This window comes from Callospermophilus lateralis, unplaced genomic scaffold, assembly GCF_048772815.1.
Source record: "Callospermophilus lateralis isolate mCalLat2 unplaced genomic scaffold, mCalLat2.hap1 Scaffold_84, whole genome shotgun sequence".
NCBI classification, from domain to species: domain Eukaryota; kingdom Metazoa; phylum Chordata; class Mammalia; order Rodentia; family Sciuridae; genus Callospermophilus; species Callospermophilus lateralis.
Window position 1 is genome coordinate 4,835,616 of NW_027516477.1, and position 25,455 is coordinate 4,861,070.

Genomic DNA, 25,455 nt, shown 5'->3' on the forward strand with positions numbered 1-25,455 from the left:
AACAACCATAAAACAACAGAAAATTGTTTAAACGTGGGCAAAGAGTCTCAACACTTACAAGTTAAATTAAATGTAGTTCACTGGATACTTTTCTTGCTCTTTTAAACTCAGCACAATAAAAAAGAGAGAAATTCTGGCCCTTTGGTACTTTAAAGAGTCTTCTTAGTAGTTCTTCCTATTCTTCATTTATTTGCTCTTCATTCGTTTTTTTTTTTAAATTTATGGAGTCAGTCTTAAAAAAAAATTTGATCTTTGATTTGAGTTAGTTCACAATATTTTTATTATAATGATATAGCTATTGATTAAGTTTATCTTTTTGAATGAAGAACTGGCATTGGTTTTCATATTTTCTAAATATAAAAATATGAGGTAATGGTGAAAAATAGGGATGTCACAGTTCGTCCAATTAAAAACATTGAATTTGTGTTAATTCCATTAGGAAATTTACCAACTCCCTATTCCCTATTATAATGATGCCTGCTTAAAATTGTCAACTGCTTCTTTGAATTCAGCTTAACCAAGTCTGTTAAGAGAACAGCCATGGCTTCTAATGTTCTCAACCACTTGCCTGATTATAGCTCATGAGAAGACAAAGCTACTTTTATGATCTCTTGAATTCCTCATGGAAAAATAGTTTATGATTACCATTATGCTCACATCACAGGCTGGAGGAGTTCATGAGCTAATGAAAAGGGAAAATAGTTTCAAACTTATCGTTTATGGATCTGAGTTATTATTATTGGCTATTATCAATCAGATCAGTATTAAGATTTATTTATAATTTTTCATTTGGCCCATGGGTACTTGAAATTTTCTTTAAATTTTATATTGACATAATCGTAGGTGTTCAGGGAGTGAAAATAAAATAGCTCTAGTTGAATTTTAAATTTCCAGATACTACAGTGTTTCTATTTTCCTTGTTTCTCTGGTTCAACGAAAATGAATTACACAAACACACCAAGATCTTTCTGATGACTTCATCTTCATTTACTATCTGGTTGCTCTGATTTTGAATATGCGGGTCAGGATAGAAGAATGCATCATTTAACTCTTGAGCTTTATTCCTGACTTTTGTTTCCATCTCTTTTTAGAGTAACCGAGAGGAGACATACAAAGCTGCTCTGAAGGATCATCAGGTCCCAACTCATGAACGTGATGACACTAAACAGTGCAATGAACAATTTCTTTTATTTATGTACTATTAAAAGAACTGTAAATGCAATGTAAAGACACACAGCCACACATATCCCACAGATATTTTACTTGTGTTCTTCTCTTAAGTACACCATCCACCTTAACTCTTTCTTGTCAGGAGTATATAAAAAAAAAAAGAAAGAAAACAAAACTTGCCCTCCAGGAAGAAAAGGATTTTTCTCTGTATATAATTTCTGTTGTGCATTGCTATGCAAGCTAACTCTTTTTAGCTCTGTTCCTATTATTGTCTGTTCTTATTGGTTTGTTTTACTATATGTGAATTAATAGGCTGTGGTTCCATATATTAACTTTTAATTGTGTAACTTTTTTTTTTGTCAGAACAGAAATTAGAAGTTTATTAAAGGACAGCAGAAAAGACTTCTCCCGGAGGAAGAAGGGGACCCAAAAGGTGGAATCCGTGGAAGTGCAGTTGTTTCCCCTTTTTATAGTTCTTTCAGTGATGGATTGTAGGTTGGAGGTCTACAGGTGGGCTTAATTATCACCTTTTGGGATGGGCTATCTCCAAGTCTGTTGGGGCTGTTTTCCCAGGCTCCATTAACATTTCCTTGAGGTGGACTTTGGCCTAGGGCCTTTTCAGGACTTCATTAACATTCCATGAGTTGTCCTGCGTTTTCCCTGAGTCATTCCCAGCATGGCCTCCATTTTAGATTTCACTCGATATTAGATTTACCTAACTACACTGACTACCTAACTTTTAATCTGGCTTCATTCCCCCTTTTAATTTAGGAACTCCTTACTGCTGTAAGGAAGGGGGGCGAAGAAAATCTTTCTGGCTTCTTCAGGCTGAAAAGGGACGGTGTGGGGCAAGCAGTTTGGAGTCCCCCTTTAAAAATCGGGTCTATTGAGTGGGTCCATGATAGAAGTCTGATTGAGAAGTAATTGGCTGGAGGGCCATTTGAGTGATGGGCGGTCTATAAGAGAAAAAAGAATTCATTAGTACTGGAACCAGACTGATGCAGCAATAAATCTCATAGCACAGGAACATGCCAATGAGTATGATGGCAAAGACAAAGACTAACAATGTTTTCCACCAGGAAGTACCAAGAACCAGGAGCTAAGATTGCTGAGAACATGGCTTTTATCTGAGTATGTAAATCTTTAAGGATATTTGTCACATTGCCAGAATTGTCAGGGATGTAAACACAACATTAAGATACAGTTTAATGTCATCTGACTTGCAAAATCCTTTTACTAGTATGACCTCTGTGTCTAATAGAGAAATCTTTAATTCTGTTACTTAGGGCTGGATAACCATACTAGCAAACACCAGGCCTACCTGTGTAGGTTAGAAATAAAGGCCTTGAACTAAGAACTACTTTGGCAGTTCCTTTTGATAGTTATCAGGCATTCATGTCTGAGAATCTCTTTTGAAGAATCCAGTTTACTTATTTATGGAAGTTACATTTAAGTATTATTTTATTTAAAATGCCCAGGAATAGCTGTGTTTTGGCTTTGACTGTCTTTGCTAAGTGTTTAAGATGAAGCAAGTCAAACTGACTTTTGTTTCTATCTATTGTTAACAGTCAGCCAAGTTTCCTTGGGAGTCCTCGGGAACTTACAGCAGCTTCTCAGATCTGCTAGTGCCATTTGCGCTAGGATGGGTCCAGGCCTTGCTTGACCATGTGGCTTCCCTCAGAAGCATCAGGAATGTCTCCCTTTTCTGATGACCCTCCTCTTCACAGCAAATGCACTGACTGGCTTTCTGTCCTCCACTGGTCTCATTAATCTCCCTGATCGGGAGGTTATGTGGCCTAGAGTTGCAAAGCTCTTTGGAAAAGTCCCCTATCCCCTGACTCAGACTGACTCAGACAGCAAGAGTCAAATTTTTAATTTTAAAACTTAATCTTAAACATTTAGCAAATAAGTTTTAACAGCCTTATATTAAGAGCACTGGGCTTTAATGTCTATCTCTCTATCCTGTAGGTGATAACTCCTTATCTTAAATTAACCCAGGTTGTGAGTTCTTAAAGTAGTACCTCTGCAAAACAGGCAATCTTTAGACCATTTATAAGAAAACTACAAAATAAAATTATCAAGAGTAAAAACATATTTAGTTCATATAATAGCTACCTTGAATTTTGGTGGAGTTATACATTATATCCCCTGTTTGAGATCCTGGTAATCATGACAAAAACTAACCTTTGGACACAACTTTTAATGTACTGAAATCTAGCCTATTTCTTTTATAGTCACTTTCACATGCAGTGAGATGGGACATAGAGCCTTATCTCAAGTAAGGGGCTCTTCATGAATTTTACTATAGCTCTGAAGCTGATCTTTGCTTTTTAGACATCATTTTATAAAGCCTACATAAATTGTTGTAAACTTGAGCAAACACAACATAATATCACATCTAAAACATGAATTAAAGAAAGGCTGAAAGCTTCTAACATTTTGTAGAAAAGTAGCAAAGTACTTTTGTGTTTTACAATAAAACCTTTACATAGATTAAGCCCTCATTAACTTAAAAATACACTTAAGTTGTATCTCAGTGTAAAAAGGTAACATAGAACTGTACATATCTTATTGATAACAAGCCCAGTTATAGAACACAAATGATTTAATTATATCTCCAACATGTCTTTTTTTAAGCCTAAAATTACCATCATATAGACTCTTATCCAGAAACACATTTTTCCTCTATGAAATCCATACCTAGAACTTTCTAGTTTCTTTTTTATCTGTTAACCTCCTTCTGTTCACATTTTGAAACAATACTTGTAAATTTTGAATTTAATCAGATTATTTTATAGACATCAACATTTTTAGGTTTTATTTTTGAACACCTAGAAAAACTTATAAGCTTAATTTTAAAGACATCTTTACTTTTATCTGTTTACCCAATTTAAATTGAACCATTTGAATCATGTGAGTCAAAGAAATTTGGATCCATTTTTAAAATTTTTCATGAGCACTCCTCATCTGCCAATTGTTATATCACTGCATGATATATGAACATACACACATACAGACATACTGACATACAACACGTAACACAAGTGTAACACAACACAATATTAAAGGTCTTGTTGCTTTCTTAATTGTGTAACTTTTATGTTTAAATTTTGCACTGCAATTTTATTTGGTGATAAGCACAAATCTTTACTCCTTATGACATGAAGAAAAGATTGAATGTGAAGGGGGTTTCTGTACTGTAAGCTAGGTTGGATAATGCTGGTGTAACTCATTCTGTTAGATGGTTTTCAGCTGGGGTGTAGAAATAGGAAGATGCAAAGGAACAATGGTGTTGGCAAAGTCTGAACATCAGAAAACGAGTCTGTTTTTAAGAGAAGAAAGATGGATTTTGCTATTGACAAAAGCAAGGGGTCAAAAGAAGGAATTTTAAGTCTTTAGGCTGAATATGCATTAAAATATGCAGATAGCAAAGATGTACTAAACTTGCTTTAAAAAAATAATTAAAGTTTTATTTAGAATCAACTTTACTTGTCATTGTAATTGACCCATCAGAGAATGGCGACAAGCAAAAGGAAATTAAGGTGTTTCACAAGAGCTGTATTTATATTATAGCTTTTTAAAACAGCATTTTCTGAATTACCATAATTAATCTCTCCAACTCATTAAGTCAGAATATAACATGAAGTTCCCCAAGGAAACAAACAAAATGAACTCGCGACTATCTAGCAAGTAAAGAAGAATTTATTATTAGGACATGCTCAGGCTGCTTCCAAACATGAAATCTATTGCAATATCTTGTTTTGTCTTTCTAATACATGTACAGTACACACTAGAGGATAAAACTGAATCACTTAAATTCATGATTGAAAAAATGCAGTCTATATACAACTTTGTGTTTCATTTAACTAAGATATAAAGTTGATTTCACCAAAGGTAGAGCCAAATTGCAAGTGCTTAAAAAGCAGTGCTCAGAGTATGTTCAGTTCACCATCCATAAGTTTATTGGAATAAATATTTGATGGTACATTCTCGGAAATTGGCTACCAACTAAAATCTGTTTGACCCATTTTGAATGAGTAAATTGAAAAGAAAAAATTAAAAAGGAGAAAAAAAATGCATGTTTATACACTTTTTAAATAAAACCAAACCTTGTAAGTGGACACTAATAACAGTGTCCTCCCTCATTTGTTTTCACGACTTTGAGAACAAGAAGTTGAACATCAGCTACGTATGCTCAAAATAAATGTGACTTTGAAATATATGTTAGCTACTGTACATGTATAGTCAATCAGTCAAGTAGAAGATAACCTTCCTGAAATTCCCACTTGTGACATTTTCCCATGTGCTACCTACGCAATCTTAAATTCTAGCTCTGACTATATTTTCTTATGTTTTTCCTATGATATATTCAGTACTTCAAAACTATTCGATGTAACAATCAGGATCAGTTTTCAAGTAGGAGACCCTTTAATAGGTCTCATACTCTGCATTATTGGCTCAGTCACCGGTTCATGTCCTGTTGTCATAGCAAAGGGATGACATAGTTCAATGGCTCCATCTTTTGAATTCCCTGAGACTGCATCAGCACAGGCAAGCCTAGAATGTGATGTTATTTATGGACCCCAACATCTTCTCGGTGTCGTGTGTAGTTCATTTCTTCACTGAAGAGAAAAGGAATTCTGAGACACACTTATTAAACACTTTATCAGCTTTCTACCATCAGTGCCTGGATTTTCATGCAGTTTGATTTCTCTGGGATAAAGAGACTGGGAGAGGAGAAAAAGCTTTTGCAAAAAAATGAATACATAATAATTCACAACTCTAAGATGTGAGGAATTTATTTTTTATTTGTGAAGTTCCTTAATTCACCTCCTTTATTTCAAAACAAATATCTAAGAAGTTATATTCATTTGTATTTCATCTTTTTGCTCCTCAATCACTGAATTTAGTCTAAAATTTTATCACATAGATTATACAGATTCTTGACTCCTGGTAACTGGCATTTGTAGGCAATTAATAAACCAAGACTTAAAAAAATATGTCTTTATGTAGATGACATGTAGAATAATTGGAACATAGCATCATACCTTCCTGATTGTCTTGAGTACACAAAAAATTAACAGTTAGGTAATGCAATACAAACCCTGTGGTTACTTGGAATGTTTTTTAGAATAATCCATGTTGCCCATTAAACTTAGTTTTAAATAAATTTGTCCAAAAAATCTTCCACCCAATATGGTCATCCTTTTATAGAGCAAAATAACATGCTATGGCTATATAAATTCAGGAACACTCTTAAAAATCAGAAATCTTCATCAACATGATACACGTATAAAGCTACCAGTCAGTACAAGCCAGAATGTCAACAGAATAACACAAATCTAAGAGAAACTTCGTAGATTTTTATTGTGTAGCTGATTGAATGAATGCGAATAGGAATTCACTGAGCTAACTCTGCTAACCAGAGCCTACATAAACCATCAGAAGGAAAAGTGGGTGGGAGAGAATGCAACTTACTTTGCACTTACAGGCAACACTGCTGTGAAGTCAAGACAGACACAAGTACTGCTTCATTTATAACGGGTAAAGTCTCATTAGAGAAAATAACCATGTCAGTGCCCAAACTCAGGTATGCCAGTGTATGCCAGGGAGTCAACCCACCCTCCTCTAAATCTTTTCCATGCCATTTTTTAAAAAGTTAGGATAGTACAGGGGCATGAAAATAATTGATCCCTTCAGAGGATTTGCATCCAATTCAAGAGAGAATATAAGAAAACAAGGACCAGCATGTTAAGTTATCATACAACCAAAGGGAAGTAAAACCATTACAAGTTTACTTGCTTTGAATAGCAGATTTAATGGTGTTCTATGTCATGGTTTAATGCTCTGGGTATTTAAATATATTTTCAATTGAATTTGAGTTGAAAGTTTGTATGTGCTTTGGTGGAACACTTCCTAATTTCTACTCAATAAAAATATGTAACTGTCCATTGACAATAAAACAATAATAATGCCAATGAGCTCCAAACAGGGGATTATCTCCATTGGAAAGCAATTGTGTGTCAGTATTAAAGATATGCAGAACCATAGTATTCACTAATGTTAGTTTTTTCATCTGCTTCTGTATACTGTGTTTATAGAGTTACATGACAAGAATTGGTGTAAAGCTACATGTCTTTCCACATTATCTTAGAGGTGAAGTTACTTTTATTTTCCTTCTTTATAATGTGTAAATCAAATGAAGCACCATGCATTTCTTTAAATGACATGCAATTTACTAATTCTTTTTAATTCCATGATTTTAAAATCATTTATTGTGACTTTAAAAGTGTTGCAAGATAAGGGATTCTGTGGCCATGGGTAGACTTTTTATACTTTGTTTTATAGATGCATTTTTTTAAAAAAACTGTAGTTTTTTTTAAGTCACCAAACAGCATCCAAAAATCTTAATGTGTTTCATTTGATGTAAGATTGGCAAAGAAATTGGCATAAAATTGGTTAATAGTATTGTCAAACAATTGTGTATTGTGTACTCACTGGGAAAAAATAAAATATATTCACATTTCAAATTTGTAAAAAAGCCATTTAATGTAAAACAAACTTGCTTGTAGAAAAACCAAAAAATAGACTATTTTGTCACTTTTAGGTCTTCACATTAATATTTTGTAGCAAAATGAATAATCTTGTCTTCTAATTCAGGTACGGGTTGAAAAGTGACAGCTAGGAATTGGCATTGACCTATAAAAGTCATTAAAATACAATGATTGAGACCATGACCTGTAGTTGGAATTTCACAGCTCATTCTATCAGCACTGTTTTCCAGATCTGAAGCCTCCACCACACCATAATGACCTTTAGATAGTTAAAATTACCACAAACATTTCTCAACAGAATTACTTTAATGAATTATTTTAAGTGTAAGTAAATATGAGAATTACAAGCAAGTACATAGTTCTTAATTGCTTTAGAATAGTTAATTATAATTGTTTGAGATGTTGGATATTGAACAATTACCTCTGGGGCAGACGGGTACAAAAGAATAATATTCTATCTTATTGTACTTCATAAATACTTCATCATTCTTCATGGTAAACTATAACTGTAGGATATAATTCTCCAAAAGTAGTTTCTGAGTTTTTAAAAATAATTATCTCAGTAACTGTAAAAAGCAAATGGTAAAAGAGAAAAGATACATTTATTCATTTAAAAATAGCTTTAAAAACACATGGTAAATGGACAATACATTTTAGAGATCTATTTAACATAGATGCATCATAAAATGCTCTTAGAGTAATTACAAATAATGTTGCCTTAATATAATATAGTGGTGATACATACTATGTGGGGGTTAAAGATGAGACCTACCTGTTACCAATATGATGAAAAACAGACCAATTACAAAGCAAACATTGCTTTATTGAATTTTGTTGTATTGTAGAAACACCTACACATGGCAAAAATACAAAATTATCACAAAGGTTATTTTAAAAAACGCACTATTTTATCTTGATTACTGTAGATATTAGCTAAGGAAAAATATATATTTTAATATTGCAGAAAAGCATTTATATAAAAATATTATTTAGAATCTTTAATTGGTGAAAATAAATTCTCTCTCTCCCATGGAAGACAGCAGGTCACTATAACTGCCCTTAGACCATAGTACCATAGTACTCTTTCCAAAAAAAAAATAATGATAATACCTGGACAGATACAGGATTTATAGCACACATTTATTTAAAACAATTTTCAGACATTCTTTTTCTAGACCCATTTTTCAATAATTTGTTTCTGTCAAATATAGTTCTTGTTTTTATTCTTTTTGCAAGCAAGCACTGAGACACGGTGCTTAGAATTAAATATTCAGAGTGCTTTAAAAGGAAATAATTCTTGTCTTGAGAAATAGATTAATATCTTTTATTAAATCTTGCCCTGATTTTTAAGAAAGTATTGTTTTGAGTAATGTTTTTATGTTAATGGGAAAGACCCAAAAACCAAAGTTTTCAAATACATTTCATACAGTAAATTCTGTGTTAGCATCATTTGTATCTCAAACTCCCATCAAATTACCCTTGTTTTATTCTTTCTCAAAAATAGTATGTGGGGTATTAAAAGTTATTTTAAAAACTAAGAAGAGGCTAAAGAACTGGAAGCTCGAGGTTTGAATATATGTAGAGTTTTCATCACTGCCTGACTTATTTATACATATTCTGTGACATAAAACCCTTTGTCCTGGGACACCTCATGGGATTAATACTCTTCCAGGATCTGTAGTACCTATTCTGCCATTAGACTCTTTAGTGACCCCAAAGGTATTTTATGCCATACCTTGCTGCATATTTTTTTTAACCAATTTAACTCTTGGGAAAGAATCATGCAAATCCCAGGAACTCTGTGAAGGTGATGAGAAAAGTGAGTTATTAAATCATTGAATTATGTTTCAAGAACTTAATTGAGATCAGTACTCTGCACTTTCTCAACAGGTATGAGTGCATCATGTTCCTCAGCATTTCCACAATTCTGTGCTGTGAACACTTGAAATCATTAGGCTAAAACTAAAGCATAAAAATAGACTCATTATCTTTCCCCACCCCCAGTTCATATCTACTACCTCCCACAAAAGAATAATTATTATTTTTTAAGACTATTGCTTGATTATCACTAGGCTCTACATAAAGTGGAGTTTTGCTAAAATTAATAATGAATAACATGAAATTTAAGGGAAAAAGACTTATCTCAGTAAGATAATAATAGAACTAAGTCCCAGTAGAATTTTAAATATAGCTAACTAGAAACTACAAAAATCAGAATACTCAGAAATTTATAAATATAGATGCTCAGAAGTGAAAATGAAGGGTTACCATTAAACGAACTTTCACTGGCAGTGAGTACAAAGATGCTAATATTATCATAGAAATGAAAGTGGAATAGAGAATATAAAGATTTAAATTTGCTTGATTAATTTTGAATGATGGTAGATTGGTGCAATCAATAAATTTAAATATCCCAACAGGGTGATGTAAAAACAATTACCAATGGGTAATGATTCTACTAAAAGATGAAATAGGCAAATGGAAGCAGCCTGGGTGTTGGGGGGGAAGACACATAAGGCTAATATTCAACTTAAGAAAAAGGAGTAATATTTTCAGTAATATGCAACCCTTTCTTATGCAAGTAACCATTTACCAAGAATTAAATTAATCAGTAATAGAGATGTTATTTTTTAAATATTTAAAAATATGATGTTATTTTTTAAATGTATAAGAGAAATCCTTATATATGAATGGCAATAAAGTATTAAAAAATAAGTGTGTTCAATATCAGATAACTCCTACTAAAACTATTTCAATATTATATTACAAGTTAAAAATTGGGCTGGGAATATAACTAGGGCTTGCCTAGTGTTTGTTGAGACTGCCAAACCTAATTCATATAAGGTCCCAGCATGAGCTCGCATTCAGTTATCATTAACATCTTTAACCTATTCTTCAATTTCTTTAATGAATAAATTTAACTTCTTTCCTCAGAATATAGAACAATTGTACTTTCCTTCTTGATCATTGTATATATGCAATATAAAATATGATGTTAAAGTATCCTATCAAGTCATAAACGTTATCACATTGCTTTTCGGTCAGAATCATAACTAATGGAATGATGTTAGAAAGGTATTGAAGAAACAGGTCTTGATTTATATTTTTCCCATAAATTCTTCATGAAAACAGATTTCACATACCAATAAAGTAATTCTGAGGCTGCATAAATTACTAAATTACTGGTTAAGTTAAAAAAAAAAGTGACAGAGCTATTTGTGCCTTAGTGGCTAATGTCAGTGCCTAATAAATTTGTTATAAAATGTTACAGGATTAAAATAAAGATCATCACTTAGGATTGGATTAACAATAAAAAAGCAGGAGCCTTTTCCTAAAGCTCTATGTGAACAATGGCACTTGAAAATGAAACACTGGCAATTTGACCATCTCCTGTGGGAAAAAGGAGGAAGGAAACAGCTGTGTCTTTGTAAGCAATCACACTGGAGAAGGCAGGCTTCTTCCTGGGGCATTAACAACATCTCAACAGGAATCAGAGATTTTTGTCAAGAGCCACAATTTACACAATAATTACACTCATTGGAGCAAATACTGATCACAAATTGCCTACTACTTCTTGTTAGTTCCCCAAATCAAATGTTTTGTTCATGTCCCCAAGTTGTTTAAAAGGATTAGTTTATTAGTGTATTTGTTTAATAAATAGTAGCTTTTATGTGTGTGTGTGTGTGTGTGTGTGTGTGTGTGTGTGTGTGTTTTATCTTTCCAAGCAATCAATTCATAGCCCTGACATCATTTTCCTTTCTATTCATGTACAAAAAAAATTTAAATGTGATTTTGTTGTTGTTGTTGTTTGGTTTGGGGTTTTTTTCAGGAGGGTACTGGGGATTGAACTCAGGGGTATTTGACCACTGACCCACATTTGCAGCCCTATTTTGTATTTTATTTGGAGAGCAGGTCTCACTGTGTTGCTTATGACCTTGCTAAGTTGCTGAGGCTGGCTTTGATCTAGCGATCCTCCTGCCTCAGCCTCCTGAGACTCTGGGATTACAGGCATTTACCACTGTGCCTGACTCACTCATTTTTTATCTGCCTGAAATATAACCTTCTCATGTTTTTAAAATAGGAATCTGGATTCATTATTATCTGTAATGGGTAGCCATTATTCTAAATGCTCTCTGTAAAACCATTCATACACAAAAGCAGCTGTCATGTACATAGTGTCTGTATATACATGGGTCTGTATTTGAGCTTTTGAATGTGACCTGTTGGTTTATTTCCTTTTGTATGATTGTATACTTTGATAAATTTATAGCATAGCTATTCTTTAATAAATAGTATGTATCACTTAAAATTGTAACTAACAAACTGTAAAGTGTAATTACAAACTTTCTTCAAAAGAAACACATAAGCAAAATAAAAAACTGCAGTCATTGAGGAGTAAAGGAAGGCAAGATAGCAGTCAGTGAACAGAAAACGGGAATCAGTAGACATTAGGCCTCAAATTAAAAGCTTATTAATTCTCAAAGTGAAACTGTTGTTCGAATTCAGAGCCTCATCTCCAGAAGCCTGACCAAATGTGACATTCAGACAGCTGTTTTAACCCATTTTTAATCTGTTTAAGATACTAGCTTCAATTACCAATGGAAAACTGGATCATTAGCAATAAACCCTGAAGAATTAGACATCATAACATAGAAACTTTCAATGGGGCCAGGATGCCCTGGTATCACAAGTGACAGGTGGACTATGTAGAGCATGTCACCCTCACCCTCTCTGGCTTGGTTGTAGACCTGAGATAAGAAAGGGGGTGAATGAAGACTTTGACAAAAGAAACTAAATCACTCTAAAAATGTAAATAACCAAAGAGCTACTTTCAATGTGGCACATTTTTGCCTACACACTGTTATCTCCAGACAACATTTAGAAAATGTATCCCTTTCTGTCTTCTGCTAATAGTGTAATAGTGCTTTAGCCTAGATTTTCATAAGAATTCTGGAGAATTCGAGAAAGACCAATTAATCAATGCCAGAGTGGATAATGATTTATGACCAGAGTGAAAATAGGACTGCAAACCTTTCAATGTGGTTCCTTCTCTCCATTGATCAGACTTTTCTTTTTTTTTTGTCTTTTTCTTGGAATCACTCCAAACATCTTGCTGGCAAAGAGGGTGTATTTTTTGAGATAGCAAAGTTGTTTATTGAGCCGCAGTGTTCAATTAGCATCAGTAACTCCTGCAGTCCAAGGAAAATTGGAAAGAAAAAGCTTAGTGTAAATCTTCGAATATGGAGTAACCCATTAGCTGGTTCAGCCAGTCACAGAATGGGGCTTGAAATGTGAACATATCATATACAGGGTTATGTTGTGGCTGTCTGTTGTAAAATATATGGGATAGTCTCTACCTATCAAAGCATTTTCATTTTTCTGCCACATGGGCACACAGATATTTTGACAGTATTGCTGGCATAGCACACCCAACCAAAATAAAAGATCTATATTATTTTTCTGCTTTCCACTTTTGTCTTCAAGCTATTTCGTTCAAATATTCATTCAGTTTTATCATGTTTTTTTTTCCTGAATCATAAAATGCTTAACAATACCATATCATTGATGTATTCCATAGAACAAGACAGTATCTTATTTCTTCTGTGAGTGATTATGGACGAGTACCTTATATTGCAGAGATTAATGGTACTGTTTTAGGAAGAGCTGCTGTAGGATGGTGAAATGAACAGTAATAAAGTTGGCAGACTGAAGGCTGCTCTGTGTGTCTAATGTCTGAAAAAGAAGTCTGCTTTTATGCAAATACACATTGGCTGTGAAGCTTGTAATTCTGGAATCCAAACATCTAGCATGTGTCCTCTGTATGACCCAATATAATTTGAAAGACAGAATGTAGACAATGGGTGGAGAGTGCAAGATTGAGAAGGAAAACATTAATTATATTAGTGGTTATTTGTTAAAGGTCACTGCCTATTAAAGAAAGAAACTCAGGAATGGAACTTCTGCTAAATGCTCAATTATGATCTTAGCAATGAAAAAAGAGAGAACAATTGTTATTATTTTCTTTCTAACCACAATAAGGGTTAAATAATATCTAACACTGCCTTTGGTGCTTGGTAAACAGATGATTTCATTGTATCGTGCTGTTGTGAATACTAACACTGCTCCTTTTGTTAGAAAAGATAACAAAAAAACAGGAGAGAGTGCCTGATAGAGCTGTCTGCAGCAATCTGAGTGTTGAGACCCAAGGATTACTCGGAACCATATGGAAAATGTTTCTGAGTCGCCAATGAAAATTTGAGAAGAAATGGGAACTCTTTTATATTATTGTCCTGGATGTGTATTGTTTTTGTCTCCTTCTAGAATTTCCTTTATCTTTTCATAACTTCCTCAATACTAGCCATGAGTACATCTCCCAGCCATGTTCATCCAATTGTGAGAATCGGACCAAAACTGGTTAAAAAAAAAATTATTTTCTGATTCCTGGCTGAGTTCAATGATCCAGGAAGCTTGGGAACAGGATTGCACCAAATTAATCTAAGAAAGTACATCTCTAGGATTTGAAATCTTAACATGAAACACACAGAAACAGTTAAAATTCATGCGTTCCACCATACAGAAGAAATCTATATAACATTATATGTTGATAAGATGATGTCAATAAGCAAATGGAAGCTCAATCCATGCATAGAGTCCTATGGTCCTTCAAACCCTGAATCAAGGTGTTTGCCAGACTTAACTATACCCCAGTCTTTCCTATGTGTTGGATATTCACTAATTTCTTGTATTCCTTAAGTTATTCTGTCTTGTTAAATTGATTCAGATTGGCATTTGTCACTTAACAATAAGAATCTTGACTAATATCATTTATGAAATTAATGATTTTCAGGTAAGCTGTTAAAAAAATCATCATCATGTATTAACTATGGTATAAACAAAAACTAAAAGTACAAGATTTAAGTCTGGAATTGACCCAAATGTATTTTTTCTTAATGAGATCATTTACATAAAACACATTTAAAAGGTTAAGTAATCCTGAGAATATTCAATAGTTAAGTATGGAACAGATAAACAAAGAGAGACAATTCAATCTGTTATATGTGATTATGTCAGATAGAAAATATTTAACCATTACTCTTTTTATTCTAGTTCACCAAATTTTTTTTTAGGTTTCCTAAATACAAATGAGTACAAATTTTGCTGGATGAGCACTAATTAAAAAATAAACATGACAAATTTAAATTGGACATATTTGAATTGTTTATCTCTTTGCAGAGCAAATTCTAAGACTTCCCCCACCTCCTTATTCATGTTTGTTTATAGAGTAGCTACCATCCAGCAAGTATTGCAGATGGAACTAAAAATCTAATGGAAGAAAGAAGTAGTGAATTCAAACAGCACAGAATACAGTCATAAATTGCTAGCATAAGTTATGCACTAATTCTAGAACTTTCTGTGAGCACAATGGACAATGATTTATCTATTTTATGACCTGTCCTGTTCAATACCACAACCAATGGAATTATGTGGCCAATGAAAAAGGACTGAACATTTTATTTTAAATAATTTACATTTAATTAACCACATGTAACTAGTGGATACTGTATGGATACACATGTACAGCATGTTACTTCATTTACAGTCCTAATGTGGCACAGGCCCTCACAAGTAGGAGGTATGTAGCAAATGTTGATTGCTTTGATTAGGTTGTTTATGATCATAGCAACTGCTACACAGAGATCTGCTATAATGAAGGGAAAGAAAAAAATAGGGGAAAAATAGAAAGTCACTGCCCGGAGTCAGAGAATTTAAATACACAAGATTAGAAAGTTTCATATAAAGATAATATAATAAATAATAATTATATATACTACTTAATCAAGCAAAGAACTAATGAGATAGGAAAACTAAATACTGAATTTAGTAAATAATCCAAAAAAGACTGATCAATTGATTGATCAATTTGGGATGTGCCAAGGAGCAAACTGAGGGCCTAATGCATGCTCTAATAAGCACTTTACCACTAAGCTGCAATTCCAGCCCCAGTAATACAAGCTCTTAAGTGGCTGATGATGAACATAATAAATAATGATGATTTTTCAAACACATGTTAAGCAGAAGTCAATTTATATATATATATATATATATATATATATATATATATATATATATATATATATATAATTTTTGCTTTGGGGACTATGTTGATTTTTCTCAATTTCAACTCTTCAAATTTTACCTGTCAAATTTTCCTTTTAAAATTTATTCTCACATAAATTAAAATTAATTCTACACCTGCCAAAAACCTAACTTAACACATAGGTCTCAAGAAAATTCATATTTTACACAGAAATAATAGAGGCAGCACATGGTGGGTTTGAAATCAGAAACTTGGGGTTCAACTGTTAGCTTTGTTCTTCATTAAAGGGAGAGGGGAAGGAGTAAAATGGAGGTGGAGAAGAAGTGGAGGAGATGGACTGGAAAGGGAAGTGAAGCCAGGGAGGAGGAGAGTGGAAGGAAGAGAAGAATATCTTTCTGTGAGAGTTATGTCATGAAAATGAAAGGAATTGAAATACAGGTAAGTGTCTCACAAAGGAATGGTACTCTTTCATCATATGTTATGTGTAAGTAGATTAAGTCTTTTGCAATCCAGGGCCATTCTTCATGTTTGTGTTAAGTTGGAATCTCCATGCACCATGATCTCCAGCTGCTGCTTCTCTGTCTCCTTCAACTTTTTATATATGGAACCATTGATTTCCTGTATGTGCTGATTCAGCCTCCCCAGAGTTTTCATAAGAAATCCCAAATGAGCCAGAATATATCCCCACAGCAACCACACCAGTGTCTTCCTAATTTCAACCTAATCCAGTGGAGTTTTGAATTGTTGTTTGCATACTTTTCATTAAGGGTCCACACATTACTTCTCCCAAGTGTTCCTTGCTGCTAGTATCTGTAAAAAGTTAGAGTAATGCAAACCTATCGGGCTGCTGTGAAGATTAACTTAAGGAATGGATAGAAAATGCTCAGGAAGAGTAGGAAGAGGTTAATGGAGCAGAGGAAGGGGATTGAGGGTAAAGGAGGAGGGACAGGAAGAACACTGGAATGAATCTGACCAAAATTTCCTATGTAGGTATTTGAATATACCACAGTAAATCATAGACACACACACACACACACACACACACACACACGGCACTAATTTAAGCAAATATATAGATAAATTGAAGAAAGATTAGTAGAATAGAGGAAAGGGAACACGGAGGGAGGGGAGGGAAAGGGGAATTACTAGGAACTGAATCAGAGAAAACTTTATTTCATGCTTGTATAATTATGTCAAAATGAACCCTAATAGTATGTATAACTAAATAGAAAAAGGAAATGCTCAGGAAAATGATTCCCAAAGCAAATGCTCAATACTATATACTATATACTATATATATATATATATATATATATATATATATATATATATATTTGTACATTCTCTTCTTCCTGTTATAATTGCATTAATTATTTGCAGGCACTATCTTCTTGGGTCTAATGATCAGTTCCTGTTCACAGCCCACACTAATGTTCTGGTGCCTTTCCAGGTTTCAGGTTTGACATTCTCTTCATATTCCCACTTTGGTTAATTAGTTTAAAATTTTATTCACTTGTTCATTCATAAAATCAATTTACAGCTGATTTTAATTTTTTTTAACAAAAATGGCAAAAAAAGAATGCCTAAGATAAGACAAAAAATGTGACAATGAGTGTAAGAAAAAATGTTCTACCCAGTTCAGTATTGGGAAGGATAGAGGTAGAGAGGGCAATTATATCCATGCACAATAATTAAGACATGGGTCTTTACTCCTAAATAGGGGGTGAGAATGATGGCAAAAAAATTTCCTTGTTTATTTTTTGTTTTCCAGACCTTGTGACCATAATCCGTATCTTCAAGTGGTAAGGGAGACAGTGTTGTTAATTTCCATGGACAATAGAAATTTTTAAAAATATATACAATAAGGGAGGAGAGACTGGCACATACACATATCATACCATGAAGGGCTGTGTGTGTGTGAGTGTGTACACATATTTTACCTGAAGTCTCCCCCCTTATCATCTGTCATTCCACTCCTGTCTTACAGTCTTTTCTACATGAAATATACAGAAAAGTGTCATTTTTCTGTGTCATTTTTCTCTCTCAAAGCTCGTCAGTGGCATCTTGCATTGCTCAGAATAAAGTCTTAACTAGTTGATATGACTGAGTTCTTAAAGGAACCATGCTTTCTGAAATAAATAAGCTAGAAAAGAAGAAGGAGAAGGACGAGGAGGAGGAAAAAGAAGAGTAAAAGGAGAAGGAGAAGGAAGAGGGGAAGAGGAGGAGGAGGAAAAGGAGAGGAGGAAGAAGAGGAGAAAGGGGAAGAAGGAGGAGAAGTAGTAAAGGAGAAGCCGGGGAAAGGGTATGTGTAGAGGAGATCTTGATGTATTCCTGGTGCTACAACAAAATACCACATACTAGGTAATTTGTAAACAATGGAAATTTATTGCTCATAGTTCTGGAGGGTGAGAAGTCCAAGATCAAGGTACCAGCAGATTTGGTGAAGCTCATCTTTATTTCCAAGGTGTCATCTTGTTATTGCATCTTCACCTGGCAGAAGGTGAAGGGTCAAAAGGGCCCGAGTGATTTCTCCCAGCTCTTTCATAAAAGCATTGTTCCCATTAATGAGGGTTTCACCTAGTCCCCTCCCAAAGGTCCCATCTTCTAATATTATCATCTTGGGGTTTAAATTCCAATATATGAATTTTGTAGGGGCATACACATTCAAACCATATCAGTGGAGAAGAAGAGAAGGAAGAATTGCTTCTAAATGATGTGGCAGAGAAAAGAATTCATGAATTCAAGGGAAGTTGTCCTTTAACTAGAAGGAGATCAAGCATAAATATGGTAATCAAGTCCTACAGATAGTAAACTTAGGTCAATCCTAACCGGATAATCTATGCAGTCTATATTTCACAAGAGTTCAGTTCATCACTTTGTGAGAGAGCTGAGAATTTGTACCTTTATGTCACTAATTATTTTTTAGTGGCTTTTCCTGAAGGAACATACATTTTCAGGCTTTTTGCATCTCATTTGTGTACACAGGGTATGCTCATCATCCTGAAGACAGCTCTATGTTTAAAAGATGCAGATTTGGACTGGTAAAATATGAGTTAGTGGGAAAATCTGTGGATGATTATAAGAAACGTGTGGAAAACATGATCTGCTACAATTCATCCATATCAATGGTCAGATCCATTCAGTTGTCACATTAAATCCATTACACTGTTGCTTCAAGATGATGTCTGATAAAATTCCTAGAAAAATAAAAATGAAAAGGAAGTATTAGTGAGTTATACTATATTGTGCTCTATGGCAGGACTTCCATCATAGTTGGTCCTGTAGCCTAAGTAATGTACACCATCTCCCACCTTCACCATTTATTCTAGACTTCTCTGACACTTGGTCAACACTTCTGCTACCCTGGATTAGAGGAGGATGATTTCAGAAGCTCAGTAAATAGATAGCCAAGTTCATTGCTCCAGGGCCTAGTTGAGGCAGAACTTCATGGTGGAACAATGTGGTAGAGGAATGTGGCACATGCTACCAGGAATCAGGGAGAGAGAACTCTGATCAACAAGGACAAAATATAAGTCCCAAAGGCACACCACTAGTGACCCCACCTCCTCCAGCTATATCCCACCTGCTTAGAGTTAGCATCCAGTTAATCCCTATCAGCAATGATCAGGATGTAGCTCTCATAAACCAATCATTTCATCTCGAAACTTTCTTGCATTGTCTCACGAGTGAGTTTTTGGATGATACCTCATATCTAAACCATAATATTCTGCCTGTACCCTCAAAAGCTCATGTCCACCCCACAGTGAAAAATACATTTAGTCCATTTCCAAGTCTCAATAATTCAAGGATTGCCCAAACATTCAAGTTCAAAGTCTCCACTGAGATTCAAGGCAAACTCTCAGCATGAGTCCCTCTAAAAGTCTGAAGCAAATTATATATATCCAAAATATGAAGGCATAGAATAAACATTTGTATTCCACATTATTTATTCCACAGGGGATAAATAGGGGGATAGAAAAAAGAAACAAGATCAAAGCAAGAGAAAAATTCACCTGAGAAAGAAGTCTTGTAGCTCCTGAGACCCTGCAAGCAGCCGCTGAGAGGGTGCTGCCTGGAGATGTGTAAAGGAAGCTCAAGTAGCACTGGATACTCTCCAGATTAAGAGATGCCAGTAATATGGAGTGTCTTTTGAGGAAAGCTGTAGGAATTGAGCAGAATTAAGCCAACAGAGAGGGAGGCCAAGTGGTCTCTAAACAGCAAGGACATAGGGGTGGAGCTGCACAAGATTTTTGGAGAGAAAGTTAGGATGCCATGTACCCCAGTTGCCAAACATGAGGCTACAAGACTTGAGTTTATCCTTTCCTTTCTTTAGTATATAAATGATATTTGACAAAACCCAATCAATCACTCAATGATTCTAAAAGTTACTACTTCCCCTATATTACTTGAATGCTGGAGATAATGCAAAAGAAAATAAATTCATTACCTCCAATCCCATCCCAATTCACCTCAGAGGAAGGTTAGATATAAGACGCTATTGAATTACAAGTTACAATACAGTTTCCACCAGTAATTGCATCTATGTTACCATCAGGCTGGTAAATGACCCCACCTCAGGATTCTCTCCCACTGTCCACTTTCTAGGACCAGCTCTGTTAACTCAGTTAATTCTCCAAAGTGAAATCCCAAGATAAGGAGTTTGAAATGAAATGAATTTACTAGAGAAAGTTCATTGAAAAAAAAACTGGAAAAGGAGTGGGGGGAATTAGAAATTGGTTTGCCTATATCTCTTCCAAATTTCCAGTGCAATGTCATCAGGAATGAGACCTTGTGAATGGGATCAAGACCCTAATAAAAGAGACTTTCCCTTTCACCTTGTACAATATGGGGATGGTGTTCTTCCCTCTAGAGTATGAAGCCTTGTCCAGACAAACAGATGTGCTGATTCCTCCATCTTGGAACTCCCAGCCTCTGAAATGGTGGGAAATAAACTCTATTGTTTATCAATGACCCAGTCTGTGGTATTTTAGGATAGCAGAACAAACAGGCAAAGTTCAAGCAAGAGTGTGATACCCACAAAAGCCCTATAGGTACCAAATTAGATTTTTGGTTTCTGACTAACAAATTACCACATTTTGTGACAATACAATGCCTACTTATTTCATAGTTCTACAATTTTGATGTCCAGCCAGACTCAACTGGGTTCTCTGCTTAGGGATCATAAGGCCCAAATTAAGGATTGGTCTGGTTAAGTTCAGACCTGGAAACTGAGGATGAACATGCATCAAAATTCCCTTAATTATGGTAGAACATAATTCCTTATGATTGCTGGATTGAAGTCCTTGTTTTCTCGTTGGCTGTTGGGCTGTTGTTACCCACCTCTGCTAAAATCTCTCTACAGCCTTCACACAACCCCTTTATCTTCAAGGTCAGCAGTGGCTCGTGGATTCCTTCACATGCTTTTTATCTCTTTGACTTTTTCTTCTGCTACCAGCTGGAGAAAAATTCCTGCTTTTAAAGGATAGTCTCACCTGAATAAGCTCCTTGTATTGAAGTCAACTAATTAGAAAACTTAATTAAATATGCAAAATCCCTTTGTCACATAACAAGAGTTAGAGGAGGAACACCATGGGGCAGAGACCTCAAGGGCCATGTAGAATTCCATCCACCACAGTCTGGTACAGAGCTGTCATGCACCAAATATATAAAACAATTAGTTTACCTAAAAACAAACAAACAAATAAAAAAAACCTCATCTTTCACTGGGTTATTACAATATTAAAATGGATAATGCATACAAAAGTACAGATAGTCCCTAACTTAAGATGGTTTGACTTGAATTTTCAACTTTGGGATGGTGAAAAGCAAAGCACATTTAGTAGGAAATGAGCTTATGCATTGTATTTTGAATTTTTATCTTTTCCAGAGCTAGCAAAATGTGGTCCAGTACTCTCTTGTGTTGCTTGTCATCTCCCAGGCAACCATGAGATCACAAACATAAATAACCCATTCTTTGCAGTGTCCTGCAATGCTATAGTTTTCAGATATAGTAGTTTTTTTTATTATTTTGCATCCCATCATGTCTGCAAAATGCCTATTATGTGTATACATGAGATATTTCACTCTTAATTATAAAATAGTCTTCATATTAGATAAGTTTGTTCAACAGTAGGATCATGGAAGTGTTTGGAACACTTAATCTTAAAGATAGGCTAGGCAAAGCTGTGATGCTCAGTAGGACCAACCAGGTGTATCAAACACATTTTCAACTTAAGAAATTTTCAATTTTCATTTGGTTTATGAGGATATCACCCCATTGTAAGTTAAGAAACATCTTATTTAGAGGAGTGCTCTATTCATAGTAAGCAACAGCAAATCCCTCAGCTCGTAGATTAACAAGGTTTTTATAGCTGTTCTCTGAAGAAGGACCTCTACTGACCACGCTTCCTAATATTCATGCCCTTATATAATTCCTGACCCTTGAGTCTAGGCTGACGTTGTGATATGCTGGTAACAAATAATTTGTGAGAGGGGTAATACTGTCTGACTGACTCCTGATCTTATGTCATAAGAACTCTTGTAGTTTCTAACTTTGTCTCTGGGTAAAACCAATTCTGCTCTAGGGAAAACCAATTTTCTCAGACCACTATGCTCTGTGGATACTCCAACTAGTCATGTGAAGTGATGGCATGGAAAAAAAGATGCTTGAACAGCCCTAAGTGGTTTTAACTCAGGCAGATGATAGACCAGTGATTGAAGAAGTTATCTTGATCGTGACCCTGTTAAACCTTCAAAAGTCAATTAACATCTGGCTGTAATGCTATGTGAGACTCACAGAGCCAGTAAAGATAATAATAAATTCTTGCTTAATGTCAACAAGTTTGCTGTTTTATTTTTTGTTTTTTGTTTGTTTATTTGTTTCTTTGAAACAATGGACAACTAGAACAAAGTTCAAAGCAAGTTACTAAATTAAGTTGTCATTGTAATATATTTTCATGGTGCAAATTCACATTACATCCTTTCCCAGGTTCTTTTGTAATTTTGAGATTGGTTGATCTAGAGGTTCTTTGTGATGTGGGAATCAGTCTTTCATTTGCTTTATGTAGACTTATTGTTCATTAGAACACACTTCCATTCCTTGACCATCTGTGATAAATGTCTATGTCTATGCATGGATGGTCAGATCTCAAATTAAATCTGAAAACCACACCAAGTGGTTGGACTTAATTTGTCCTCCCCTGGCTCCCACTTATTACAAAGAGACCTGATCATTCAAGTGCTTTCAAGCTACACATTCCTGTAGTTGGAAGTTATTACATGTTGATAGTTATCTTCAGTGACATTCACTAGCCTTGATGTGGCAGGGAATTTTAAATAGAACTGAGAAACAAAGGCAATGCAGTTATGCAGACACCGGAATGTGAAATAACACTCCAGTGACTTAATAAAATGGGATCAAGATAGCTCTAATAAAATTTGAAGGCTTTCGAGTTTCAGATCCTATTATCTCCAGTGATACTCTACTGTCTGTCTTTTAAAAGTGCAGATGCAATCCAGTTAGAAAAATGTCAGAGTTCTCCTGCAACAACAGAATGCTGTACACTCACAGTAATGAAGATTTCCTTCTTCAGTGAACATGTTGTCTTTAGTCCCCAGGGTTGAGACGTTCCACCCAAATTTCAAGATCAGCTTATTTGACAAGTGATTTGATCTCATCCACAACAGAAGCAAATATCGTCTATAACATTAGTAATTCGCCAAAGTTAAATAAAGAAAATGGTCCAAGAAGAGCAATCAGAAGCAGAGCCTAGAATCTAGTGGAGCACACTGACTGAGCATCTCTGTCCAGCAGTGCCTATGTGGATTATCTTCAAGGGCTTATTGATGATAAATGACAGCGAGGTCATTATTTCCCTGAACCCATTCCAAAACCTCCTCTTTCTTATACACACAGTCATGCATAAATGACATTTAAAGATATTTGTGACTGTCTAGAAGCATGAAGGCTGTAGCTCCAAGCTTAATGAACAGTCATGTGTTCTGAAGGAAATAAGAGAATTACCCAGCCGCCTTGATGGCAAAACTTTTCATAGTGAAATAAGAGAGACTAAAGCTAGACCAATGTAGGACTCCAAAACTGGGAAATGGTGGTGGGGAGATATTAGTTCATAGGTTCCTTAATGGCTACAATGTTACTTGTACAAAGACTGTAAATCTAACTAACTTAGAGATCCATGTCTCTAATAAAGGGAGGTTTTTGCCTTGATTTTTTCCCCATTAAATGTCATCCTATCAATCTTTAAAAAATACAGCCAGGGTGTGTGTGCATGCTTGGAGGAGCTGAAGGATGTAAATCAACAAATAATCATAGAACTAGAATGGATTCTATAATTTCACTAGTTCAACCCTATTATTTTAGCTTATCCTCCATGACAGAAGCCTAGAGAATGAGTTGTGTGAGGCCAGGAAGCTCATCTGTGACAATCAGGATCTGAATAAAATTTCCTTCCTCCAGTCTCTTGCCCATCTCAGTACTGCTCCTAGATGCTGGATATGAGGAAGGTCTGTTCTCGTCAGGAGCAGCTGCTTCCTGCTGTACTCACTCACCTTTAATGTGCCAGAGTCCCAGTATGGAGCATGATTAGGGAGGAGAAGGAGGAATGTTCTGTGTTCCCTGAGTTTCAGGGGAAGTCGGATAAGCAGGGAGTTCATGGCAATGGCTAACATTGCCTAAGTTTCCAAAGGATGTTCTATACAGTGTTAGGGATGATTGACAAGGGAGTTTACAGAATATATATTAAAAGAAAATTAGTGGGTTCTCTGTCTTGAGGACCAGAAGACCAAAATTTATAGGCCCAAGAGGCCTTTCAAACCAGGTAACCCTTTTCTTTACTTTTTAACTTTTATTTCTCCTACAGGTACATAGGCTGAATACTCTAACAATGTATAATTTTTCACCACTTCCTGTTGATCCATCTTTTTATTTCTAACAATTCTTTGGGGTATTATAAATACAACAGTAGATGAAGATAAATCTTTATTTTCCCAGATTTTTGGGGGGGGCGGGTAGTGGGGGCATGGTACCATGAGAAGAGACATTTGACACAATCAGGATTATATCTACTTGAAATCGTGTTGATAAGATTCTGACAAATTCTTGTCTTTCCAGGAAAAAAAAAAGTAAGGCATAACCATTTTCTGTTTTCTATTCCTCCTGCCTGAAGCATGTGTGCAATGTTTGGAGCAGCAGCAGTCATGTTACAGTCATGAAGGAGTGGCATTATTGACCCTGAAACATATCCAGCAATTACTTATTGTGAACTTATTTTTTTTTTTTTGAGATAAAAATAAACTTTTGTTCATTGCAACTATTTCCTCTGGGTGTTCTGTGATATGCAACAAAAAGCATTCCTAACTAATTCGTTCTTGCCTTTTTTTGAGAGAATTACTCAAATTCTCTCAGTTCTCTAGTTCTTCATGCTTTTACATATTCTGACCTTTGTGAAATGAATATCTCCCCTTTCCTATATGTAAAATATTTTTTCTACCTATAAGAAAATTATAAACCATAGGCTTTTCTGTTGAATCCTCCCTTAAGTCTTCTGAGTTCACTCTATACTTTTGGGTGTCCTTATTACTATCTGTGGTTACCATCATTAGATACTTACTATA

General features: G+C 34.9%; 1 protein-coding gene across 1 annotated transcript in view; it reads left to right on the plus strand.

The window, feature by feature from the left end:
• The window catches only part of LOC143641089 (roundabout homolog 2-like), a 72,551-nt gene extending 53,574 nt beyond the window's left edge, over nt 1–18,977 (plus strand). The window contains 1 exon segment of the mRNA XM_077108500.1: nt 18,808–18,977. Coding sequence (XP_076964615.1) covers nt 18,808–18,977 — 170 coding nt within the window.
• Nucleotides 18,978–25,455: the final 6,478 nt, after the last annotated feature.